Source organism: Atta colombica, unplaced genomic scaffold (genome assembly GCF_001594045.1).
Source record: "Atta colombica isolate Treedump-2 unplaced genomic scaffold, Acol1.0 scaffold293, whole genome shotgun sequence".
In the NCBI taxonomy this organism is placed as follows: domain Eukaryota; kingdom Metazoa; phylum Arthropoda; class Insecta; order Hymenoptera; family Formicidae; genus Atta; species Atta colombica.
In genome coordinates, this window is record NW_017259396.1 from 1,161,148 (window position 1) to 1,174,091 (window position 12,944).

At 34.2% G+C, this 12,944-nt stretch overlaps 1 protein-coding gene across 2 annotated transcripts in view; it reads left to right on the plus strand.

The window, feature by feature from the left end:
* The window catches only part of LOC108690061 (MICOS complex subunit Mic60), a 43,055-nt gene that overhangs the window by 20,475 nt on the left and 9,636 nt on the right, over positions 1-12,944 (plus strand). For both annotated transcript variants that reach the window (XM_018197143.1, XM_018197144.1), the window contains one exon: positions 10,359-10,517. In XM_018197143.1, the coding sequence (XP_018052632.1) occupies positions 10,359-10,517 (159 nt within the window). The remainder of the gene's footprint in view (positions 1-10,358; positions 10,518-12,944) is intronic.

The following is a 12,944-nucleotide window of genomic DNA, read 5'->3' on the forward strand; positions in this document are numbered from 1 at the left end:
AGGATCATGGCTCTCCCCGTGGATCCGCTAACGTTGGACTTTGACAAAAAGTCACTCATTGAAAGTCTCAAAGCAGTCATCATCGTTTTGAATCGTCTGATTTGTGAAGCTGTGACACATACATAGTTTGATAATTTGATTTCAGTTTTCCTCGCGTTAAAAAAAATAATACAAAAATCTTTAAAAATTTTTTATATGAATTGAACGTTTTATATTTCCAAGAATCGATTTTATTACTTCCGACAATTTCTGTGTTGAATATATACTTTGCTGTAAATTTCCATTCTGCGTCAGCGCTGCGGTGAAAATTTCAAATACCCTAAAAGGAAAGGTCTGAAAAGCGCTCGTTTTCTCGACGCAGTCTTGTGGCGTACAATGATCGCAGATCCTCGCTTTCCATGGCTTCTATCCTATGCTTTTTCTGCGCATTACTGTCGAGATACCATACCGTCGGAATGCGGCTTAACCGTGTTCTTACGTCGCCGTTCGAAATGTAATGGGCAACTTTCCCCCGAGAGAGCAGTGGTCCACCCCTATTTCTCCCTCGCGCCGTGTGGTTTTAGCGTCAGAAGACAGGAGCAAAAAGAAAAGTCAGTCGCGTTCTCTCCCAGCCGGTATTCGAGTACTAAAGCTCTCGGCTCGTATTTCAATGGCCCGCGGTGTTCCGCTGGTGCCGGCTCGTGCTAGGAAACTATACGACGGTAGAAATAAAGTCCTGGTGGAGTTTCCCCGTAACGACTACAAATAATGTCGACCGGCAGCGCGTCATCGGCGTTTCTTTACCTTCGATAGAAAAACAACGCTGTTAATGAGAGAAGTCTCGAGGTAGGCATCGATTAAATGAACGCTTGTATTGACTATTGCGCTATATCGAGTTGTTCAAACTTCGTGAATTTTATAGAACATCGATACTGAAAGGAACGAAATGCTTCTGCGTTGGCACTATGGCAATTAAAAGTTTTCTCGATTGTCCTAATTGAGATATAGTTGCCCTTGCGGCGAAGCAGTAAAAACCTGCAAAAAGACAACAACGCGCAATTTATAGCGAAAATTTATTTATAGCGTAATTTTTATTCAAAATAAAATTCTCTATATATTTACTATATTTAATAAATTTGAAGCAACATATAATTAAGTAGTCAGAAATAATTACTCCTTATTTTTTGTTCATTGAAAATTAATTATATTGGACACTCGTAAATACTGAATAACTCTATTGTTAAGAATTTATCATTGTTTAGTGTCTGGCTATTTAATAACATTCGATTATCAACTCTAAATAATATACCAATAGGTGTATGTGATTTAAAAATGCAAATGTTAATTATAAGATTTAACAATGGATAAAGATAATTACCGCTCAAAATCGGGATTGAAATTGAAATCGGGATTGACCACTATGTGGTCAACTGTCACTGCTCTTTCGTCCGGCATTTTTACAGGCGCTTCAAATAATCGTTCACCGCGAGAGTAACGGTCCACCTGCCGACAAAATGAAATCAAAAACCATCCGCTGCAGTGCCAAATTGATCGTCCTCTATCGGCAAAACTTGTTTCGTTCTTTAGACGCGCGAACGCTCGAAGTAAAGTTTATCACGTATGAAAAGTTTTTCTTCAAAAATTGCGGAATGTTTCCAAACAGAACACAAGTTATAATGACATAAAAATAACGTCAAAATAATTTCAAAAAATTATTATTAAAAATTATTTTTTCATTAATAACGATTTATTTTCATTAATAATGCTATTTTGACATTGTCGCTTGTTGTTTTATTTGAATCCTTAGAATCATAAAAGAGGAAATCGCATCAAGAGATTTATTTTCTGTAGCTGAACTAGTCACTTTTGGAATTTGAAGTGAGATAGGTATATGTTTGATATTTGAAAAAAGAGAGAATTCTAGGAGTAAAAAAGATTTCAGGTTGTAATCAAGAATGAGGATATTACAAAATTCTGATTAAAAGGACAAGTATTAGAAAAACCGGTGGCCCAAAAAATATTTTCGCAAGAAACTGGAAGAAAAGGAAGACTCTTTGAGTGATTCGAAAAATTTTTTTTAAATTTAAGAAACCGCTCCGAAAGGAAATAGAGAATCCTTTTATTCGATTATTCGAAAAATTAGTACTTGTCCTTTTTTTTTTGCTTTTGAAATTCGAATTATATGGATAATTTTTTTTTTTCCATTTTTTTTTATGATGTCAGTTCTTTCTCGATTTGTTTTACGCAACCTGTAAATTGTCAAACAACGTTGACTTTTTCATAATTTCTATATATATTACGCGTTTTGTTAAAGTAGAAATTATACGCCGTTTCGGCTGTAACGTTTGATCTCAGACGTTGACACGCTGGTAACAGCTCGAATTATGTTTTATACGATAAACAACTGTGCGCTCGTATTCGTTTCCAATTAGCTCGAAATGAAAATTGAGATATAATCTGAGATAGTTAATTGGTATCTAAAAAGTATACAAAAAATGTACTAATAATCTACAATAAGAAAAGTTTATTAAATTTTTCATTGTCTTACTTTTTTTTTATTCTGTCATAATCTCTCTTATTTCTAAATTTTAATTATTTTGTTGATATATGATGTCTTCTTCATAATCAAACTGATAAATTTTATTAATACGCTTAAACGTGAAATTAAGTAGACTGGCGGACTCTATCTTATTGCAATCGATAAAAGAGGTTGATTAATCAATCAATTTTGCGTGATGAATTTATTAATAGTGTTTTTTGTAAGACAGTTGCTATGTTCGCTTTCTATCACGACCAATTTACGAACAGAACAATACACCGTAATAGCGTTTGCAGCGGCGATTAATTATCCTCGTCGTCAATGCGCGAATTTTTCTATTTGTTAGAGCTCTCGATTATTCGATCTTCTATAGATTTTCCGTTTTTACAGAGCTTTGAACGAACAGCAATCAATTATCTCGAGCGCAAGATCGTTGATGATAGGATTTCCACGTTAACGTCTGTACTATTCCAATTTATGTACTCCTCATCGTGATATCCTTTGAAGCGTATGTTTCTTTTTCATACAACTTTTTTATATCTTTCTATTTTAGGATTTAATCTAAAAATAATAAGCTGTAGATACAGTAAAGTTGTTTTATGTATAAACTTATTAAATAACATAAAAATCAGATTTATATACATATTAACACTAGAAGAATCAGATTTGACAATCTCTGTAAAAGCTAATCTAACATTTTTCGTAAACAAATAGAAAGTAATGAAATAGAAAGTAATGAAACGTATAGATAGTTATATTTAATATGTTAACGACAGTATCATTAATTTATTGAACATTTAAAGTCATAAAGTCACTTGTAAATAAAACATATGCGAATGTAATTTAGACACAAGGAAGCCAAATTAATTTCAATGGTCCTTTCTAAGTCAACAATTAAATAAAAGTTTAACCATCTTATATGTATAATTGAATTTTTTTTTACCAAAATGATAAAACATATAAGAATATCATGTGAAAGCAAAATTGAAAAATTATAGCAATTTGAATTTTGCGAGGAGCCATTGGCTGCCTCGATTCTTCTAATATTAAGAGATTAAGAACAGAAGCATAGAGTCTTGCATAGCGCATAATACGTAAGAAAATGAACCAATCAAACCTTTTCAATTCCTTCCTTTCCATGAAATAAAAGATTTTGATTAATTGATTTTCTTATGACTTATGCATTATGCGCTATATAAGAATTTATGCCCCCTATCCTAACCTTTAACGTAAGTACATATTGATACAAGACGATTCCAATCAGCTAGCATAAATGTTTTCGTACATCTCAATTAAATAAATTAAATATATTTGCGTGTAAAATGACAAGTAAAAGGAAATAATAGACAATTTGAATAAATGTACAAGAGACATGGAATTTAAATATGATTATATATTAATACACAATAAGTCGCCGTATTTTAAAGTCTAAAAATTAAATAGGCCGTTCGCTGTTCTACGTTAACCACACTGTTGTGGCCTGAGAATTTAATTTCAGCAGAGTTTGCTTATACCGATGTTTTACCGTTTTTATCTTGATGACCGAGTTAGTGTTCTGATAGCATCCGGGATATAGCAGCTTGATACATCTTCTAATCGAAAAACTCGTTTAAAATAATTTGCTTAACTAACAAACTTTCCGGGGTTACGTGCGGAGATAAGAGAGCGCGGCCACACATCATAAATATTTTAAACCGATGTCACCATACGCTTAGAGCACTCAGGTCATCTTCGTTAGAAAGTTGCTGCTGCGGACGATCTTATTTCGCGATTAAACTCGAGCACATCTCCACCGTTGATCCAGCGGCCGGTATCTCTCTATAGGAGGAAAATAGTTGGTCGCGTGTTTAATCAGTAGAGTGATGTGCGGGAACGCAGCATCATGACGCAATGTGTGCCAGTGGATAGAGGAAAAGCGTTTGGCGTGTCGGCATGACATAGGGGATTGTGCAATCCACCCTTTTGTCATGCATCGACCACATCGTTACGCTCGTCAATCCGAGAGTGTTCGCAAAACAAGGTCGCAGAAAGGGCGAAGAGTAACAGAGAGGAAGAGTGCGGGAGTTGCGGAGCTTGCACGGCGATGAAAGCAGAGCTCAAGAGCAGCCCTCGAAATTCGCATAGTTCTTGGAGCGTAAAACGTCACGTGGTCTAGCTTCGCTTAATCTCCTCCAAACTGATTTCATCAGTGCTTTTCCTTGTGAAAGACAAGTCGATGGACCGGAAACGATTGAGAGCGAGAAGAGAAAAAAATCACTCGTCTGGATTCATTCGAATGAACCGATAAGTATTTGACCACAAATTCTCGCAACATTAATGCCAGCATTTCTCTTTATCGATTGACTGAAATTTTTTAACTCTGAACAACTGAAAGAAAGAGAGAACATAAAAGAGGAATAGGCAGTGTGACCTGGCTCGGTGCCACCAGATAACATACGGAATTTTTTGCGATAAATGGCGGTAGGCATATAAATGATTATTAGATTAAAAAAATGCGAAACAAAATGCAAAATACGATAGTTAAAGACAAGTAACGCATACTGAAAAGATATAGTCATAGAATATAGTCAATTTTAATAAATATTTAATTGAATACTGCCAATTAAATATTTATTAAATATAAAGACATATTTATTTGATACAAGAAATATTAATTTGATTTAACAATCATTCTTTTTAATGGACAAGTATTTATTTACAATATTTATTTAGAGTAAGTAAATGTTTAGTTGGCAGTATTGAACTAAATATTTATTAAAATTGACTTTTTTTTTTTCAGTGTAGAGAGGAAATGCTCTAAATATATGTCATTCCATTGTAATTAAATTTAATTTCATTCGCGTTAACCAACATTCGTAGTAGTAACATCCGCTTTTATGAAGCGACAATCACAAAGTTGGTAACGAAGTACGAAAATTGACACACGTAGTTAAAAGATAAATAAACAGTTTACTGAAATCTCTCTACACATATACAATAACCAATATTTACCGGGATGAAATTTAGAACACCGATGGTATAGAATTGAACCATCACGTGTAAGCAATTTATAAAACAATAGATTTGAAAAGACACATTTATAAACTTTTTTTTTATTTATTCTTTTTTTACTTTCTTACGCGCTGCGTCCGTTGATAAACGCGGAAAAAATATTCGCGGTGCAGTAATTACAATCTTCATGAGACAATTAATTTTGGCAAACCGCTGAGCGGAACTTCGTCAGAATAACGATACGCCGTCGCGCCGGCGGCGCGGCGTACGCTCGGACGAACTAGTAATTATCCGGAATAATTGGACGCGTTCATTCGGGAGTTTGATAATTTCTACGGATACATGGCGGATTTAATAGGACTTCGGAATTTTTTGCGATGACATTCGGTTCAGTTATGAACGGCCACGTAATAACGTAATTTCATTTGGCAAGAAGAGGGACAGGACCGACATACGAGATGGAATAGATCTGGCTTGAAACAGTCCCGGGCCCTTCAACCTTCTCCGTTTTCCACATCGATACTCACCGACCTGCTCAAGCGTGAGAATCGCTCGCTGAAAGTCCATCGCGCGGCAATATAAGCACGGAAGAAAACGGAGGAAAAAGAGAATGAAGGAAAACAGATTCCAGGATATATACCGTACGTCGAGCAATCGGTCTGTCATTTTGACTTTACGGTCGTTTTAAGTCATTGAAGTCGATGCGTTCCGCTAAAGCGATTTGGAATCCGATGTTGCGTGAAAAGAAAGGAAGAGCGCCAGGCATTAATTTATGAATGATCATTTATATGCGGAAAATGTAAGTAGTGCTGCGCGAGAAAGCGATGGTCTAAAATACCATATCTTTTCGATAATTTATCTTTACCATTTATAGTTTTCAAGTACTTTGCATTTTAGATAAAATTGATGAAAATTGATTGTATAGGATGTATAATAGTGGGCGTTAAGCAAAATTTAAATATTATGTGATCAAATATTAAAAACGCATATTTGTCTGTTATATATTTGCATATTTATTTAGTAGATTTCGTGATTTACAAGATTTAAATTAAAATTGTTTCTTTTTTGCATCAAATAGATGTATTCAAATTTTGACAGCAAACCGTAAAAGTAAGATGGATAGATCAATAAGGCATTAAAGGGATTCAGTGATATTGGCAATAAAACCGTATGATGACTGGCAAATGAATATAAAACCGCGAACTTAATAACTATTTGGATGCTGTAGAATAATTAGTTTCCATGATGGTGGATGCATATATCGTCTCGCGAACGGAATTTCAACCGACAAGTCGATATGACTATATTCAATTTTTACGAAAATTACTCATCCTACTCCTATTGATAAAAGGAAATAGCGACAGACGGTCGCGGTCTGTGAGTAATGCACCACCAATAAAGCTGAGCGGGTCATAAAGCTGAAATAGCGCGACGGATTTGATAATTTGGTCTCAACTGGTTTACGGTTGCAAATTTGCTTGCTTATGCGGCGAAATTGATAATACGTTTATTCCCGGCATTCTCTGAAGCGTCGCGGGAAGATAAAAATATACCCCGCGAAGGATTAGCTTAAAGACTGGAATTTTATAGTCATTGCAAAAAATGATATTGCCGCGACTACGAATCATAAATTCGATTATTTGAGCCCGAGTAATTTAAAACTGGAGATAACCGGCAATTTGCTGACTAAGCCTGCTGAACATATTATGGATATTTTATGAAAAAGCGCGATAATGATATTTGGACGACAAAATTGCGCCCCGTAACTCGCCGCGACGATAAAATCGCAGGGAAGGGTAGATCCCTTCTATCGCGAGAGATTAATTACGCACGTGTCTGTCCTCGAAATGTTCGTGCTTTTACAATGATTGTCGTTATAAAGAGTAATATTGCACTTATTACAGACCATAATTTGCTTTCGCACTTCTCTGTGAAACCCAAGCGTGAACTGACTGTAATTGCTTTGGTCATTTCGGGAAGCGACGATAATGTTAAATTAAATAAACGTTCTCAGTAAAATGAAAATTATATTATGAATCCAAGAATTAAAACTTACCAAGTTTTGTCTATATCAAGGTTATTATTCATTCATATGATATGTAGTGTTTGCATACATGTCGTCATATACAAAAAGATTTTACTGAAGTATCTAAAAATTTAGCTCTGGTACCGCTCTGAAAATAATTTTATTGTATCATCAGAATTATGTATTGGGTTGTCCGGAAAGTTCATGCCGATGTTGAAGGAAAATTGAAACGCAGGAGATTTAAATTTTAGTATACATTTATTAAATTATATAGGTTAGTCAGCACGAACTTTCCGAACAACCCAATAAAACTCAAGCTGTTGCTAGAATGTCAAAACTTTTTGCAGTATTGCCTATTATGCTTCCTAAATAATTATTTTGATAGACTAACAAAATTATCTTCAGATCTGTGTGTAATTGAGCTTTTAAATATGTACTTCAACAAAATCATTCTTTGCAGTGAAAGGAAATATTCCCTGATTTGAGAAAATATTATATATGGTAACTTCGATAAATACGCCGTGCTGGGATTTACGCTACAGAAGTCAGAAAAAATAAAAGGAGTGAGGATAATTTTCCTGCAGTTACAATATTTTGTTGTTATATTATTTATGTTATATTAGTATTGTTATGATTTCAGCTTCTTACTGTTAATATTAATGAATTTACCGTTGAATCAATTTGTCTGTAATAAATAACGTTATCTTAAATTCTAATCTACATAAAATGATCACTGTAGAGCGTGTAAAAGACTTAATGGTTATTTCGTGATACATACGTGTAGTGGAATAATAAAGCATGTTGTGCAAAATACAAGTGCTTTGCTTTCGTATTCTTTATTTAGTTTGTTGTCTTGTATGTCCCATGTTGTCTTGTATGTCTGTTCGGGCTATATGGCATTTTTAGCGAGCAGGATTTAAGCTCAAAGCATACAAAATGCGTAGATTGATTCAGTGCATTAAATGCAATAAACGCATTATATGAAATATGTACCTCATGTCATAATACTTGTAATATATATAGGAAGATTACAATTATTATTTATTACTTCATATACGTATTTACCATTCTTATTCTTTGATAAAACTTGATAAACACATTTTATAAGTTATTGCGTTGTTATATATCTTATTTATATGCATTATTTGTAAATTTTTCATGAGCCGTACATATCTTCTCTTCTCCTATGAATAGCCATATATCTCACTCCTATATATACGGCAAAAATGCAAGAGTTTTAAAAAGTTTATTTTTTGATATGAAAATATGATATTTCGGATTTCTAGTATTTTTTTCATAGTAGTAGACAGTACAAAGTTTTTACTGATATAGTTCGTTTACTATAAACATAGTAAATAATACTTAATAAATTAAGTTTTTAATAGGTGCGGCGTATATCGAAGTTACCCTATAGGCTGAAACGGAAGAGAGCACGGAAAATCTCTAACCGAGTAGAGTAATTTTCTCTAGACAAGAAATCGCTCCGTAAACCCCATCTGGATTGATACGCGTAATAAATCACGCTAGAAGCACCGAAATCCAGCTGAATCCCGTTTCTCTTGCTAACTTTAGCGGCGTTAACGGCTATGCCGAACATCTTTCTAGCCGATTTACAGTTCATCAATCGTCAATCGACAGGTGGATGCTCATGCCGTCGATTAAATGCCGATTATGTCATGACATGATAATTTAACGATAATTTAATTAATCGCGGTGAAGTTAACAAATACACAAATATCGCAGTTATATTACCATTTAATTGACCCATCGAATATATTTCAAAACAATATTTTCACGCGTACATGCGGCGCAAATCGTATGACCATATTTAACACGATATAAACGATATTCACATTTTCAGTTCGATTGTATTGACGACAAAGTCCGTTTATCGCGCGACTGTTTATTTCTCCGTCTATTGCAGTTATTATTGTTTTCCGTGAATCTGTGCCGAATGGCTGTTGCAAAATGCATTATCTCCAGCGCGAGATATAAATAAATCGCTGAATTTTATTCGGGTGCGTATGAAAACATTTTATTGTCCCAACAAATGACCGTTACATTTTTGTTAGCGTTCAAGTTTTATCTTTGTTTATGAACAGGATTATATATAACGTCGATCTCGCGTGGCCTTTCAGAATGCGAGCATATGTCGAGAGAACATGGTTCATAATTCACATATATATCCGGATTTTCCCATGACGAACGTTGTTATTGAAAAATTTTATGTCACAGAAGTGCGCGATATTTGTCACTGCAGTAACACCACGGCGGTACCCTTGAGATTTTTGAATGATCGGGGAACCATAACGGATATGTGGGTTAAATTAAATTAGACAAGCGAATGTTATGAATCGATCATAAGTTTCTCTCTTTTTTTTTTTGATAATTCGGAAAATATTGACGATTCTCAATTTAATATTGGACTTAATAACGATATAAATATTAAGTTTTATCGCATACATTAACGCACAACACATACGACACATATCAAGTAAATTACTAAATTCTAAGTAGAAATAGACTTTCATCTGATATATTTGCAATATTTTAATCTCTAGCGTGTAATAATTTTCGAATATAAATTCTACTAGCTATCTCTTTCAGTAATTTATGATCGCAAAAATGCAAAATTATGTTAGTGAAGAAAAATGAGCGCGATTTTCAAGCTTTCATCAGCACGATATAAACTTTCATTCTAGGCTATTAACAGGACTATTTAAATTTTTAATAAAGTCGAGAATGTTAGAGTAAGTTTCTCTCGACCGCAAAGAATTTTTATCTAAACATGAATCAGTTTAAATGAAATATTTTTTGTTTCAGCTCGTATAGAGGAAGAGAAGAGTGTGTCGAATGTACAGATTCTTTGGGCGGCCTGTCAAACCTTGGCCAGGACAGTAAAAGCCATGCAGTCAAGTGCACCAAAGGATAAAGTAATTAAACCATTAGAACCTGAAATTAAGGCTATCTGCAAGGCAGCACGTAAGTATCTTTAAATTAAATATGACGTTAGGGATATATTAAAAAATTAAACTATTAATAAATAAATGAATTAAAAAATTAAGAAATTAAAGACGTTAAAATTTTTATTGATAAATTTTCACATATAAATATAAATTTATTACGCAAATGTATGCGCCTTTTCTTGCAAATGATAATTTATTCGAAGTTTAACATGTACATATATGCTAACTTGCATGCATTTGGGTACACTTGCTTTTCAAACGAAGAAATAACGCGATGGCTTCCAAAGTAATTTCATATTACCGTGGACTCTGCGGTTTCCGCCTGATATAAAATATGGCGAATAACTTCTAAAGTAGCGCGAGAAACTTGGAGTATGGAAACGTGGAGCGCGGACTTTGTAGCTTATGAGTGGCTGCATTTCGCTTGTACTGCAGTTGCCTATAATTATTATTACTTGTAATTGTATACATTGTTATTATTGCGTATTTTTTCGCAAATGAAATTTGCGTCATTGATTTGACATCAAGCTAAATTAATTAACTTGATAGCATATTATGTCACATGTTATTGTTACTCTTGAAACATTAAATAAATAAGTGCATATTTGCAGAGTAAGACTAGCAGAATAAGACTGAAATGAATAAAAATTTAATGTACTCTTCCTTTATATATTAGGTGTAGTAAAAAGAAATCCATTATTTTTCCATTCAATTTCATGCAAAAATAATAGATTTCTTTTTACTACACCTAATATATATATATATATAACCTCGTTTTCACAACAGATGAACAATTTATCTAAATTTCAGCTTAATGTTTATTTATACATCTCTATTATTATTGTGTGCTGTGATATCGAAAAATATTATTTTTGCACGGAACGTATTATTGTTTCATCCTACGAATTTTTTGGCATGACATAGCACCATTTTTAACGCGTTGAAACACGCTTTCAATGGCACTTTGCTACACAACAAAAGCGTTCGAGCATATAAATGCCGAGATTTATATATTTCATCTGCATGATATCTCTTCTCTCTACTCGATATCTCTATACTCATTTTCGTAATCTGTCACACATACATAATGATTTTTGATTATGTCGTTGTTTTAACGAATGAGCGATATATTATATACAGGATGAGTTACTTAAAATGTTACAGACTCATATCTCGAAAATAAAGCATTAGCATTAAAGCATAGAGAAAAATGCAAAAGTTTCATGCAAAAGTTATATGATTTGGAGGAGGACATAAGATTAGTTTAATCTTGGGAAATTGTTTGGAGATTACGTAAAGATCATTTTTATACATATATATATATATGCATACATGTGCGTATGTGCGCGCGCGCGCGCGCGCGTGTGTGTGTGTGTGTGTGTAAAGAATAAAGGGGAGGGGGAGGAAAGGAAAGCTCATGTCTTGCTGCACACAATTTTTTGAGACTTGCAATTGTCAATTTAAAATACAAATATTATTAAATTTCGTCAAGGTCTAATTTGAAGTTACAACCATGCGACAAAGAATATTATTCCGGTTTTTTAAATATTACAGTAGCTTTTCCTTTATTCAGGAACGAGTTCCGCACGCACTTTTAATTGCTCGGTCGCCCGCCGCTGTGTCCCAGCAATTCGTGCTCTATTCCAAAGGCTTTCATTCCGAACCGTTGATGAAAAGCTAGAACAATAGAGATGAGGTCTCTCTCTCTCTCTCTCTCTCTCTCTCTCTCTCTCTCTCTCTCTCTCTCCCTTTCCCCCTTTTTCTCTTTCTCTCTCTCTCTCTCTCTCTCTCTCTCACACACACACACACACACACACACACTTACTCACTCACTCAAACGAGCGTATATGTGCCACAACTCACCAAGCTGATAAGAGTGGAGCAAGGTAAACCGCGGAAGAGAGCACCATCGAAGATTTACTGCTTAATCGGAAGCGAGTGGAACTTCATAAAGGCTGTACGGTGGGCATTTCAAAAGAGCTCGTGTCGACCTGATGGAGCGCCGCGCATATGTTCATTAATTATTCCCCTACCGTAAACATTCGCCCTTAATTGCGCCAAGTGTCTATAAATTTTTTCCTGAGCGCTTTCACCATTTTTTTAAATCTTCTACCACAAAAACTTTTGTAATTTTCAATTTTCACTGAAACTCGACGATTACACTATATACGGAAGTGCATAGTTCAATTGATGACTGCCATGCTCAAACTCTTTTCATAAATGTGCAATTATCTGACGTTAAAATCTTTTATAAACTTATTGTATGTATATATACCTATTATTTGCGATAAATACTGCAATTTGAAACATGTATCATAACACGTTGTAGATGCAGTGTAAGCAATATGAAAGAAAAAACGTAATCAAAATGTTGTGAATGTGGTTGGTAGCCACAAAGCAAATTGGACTACAACATAAATTTGTTCTTATATATATATATATA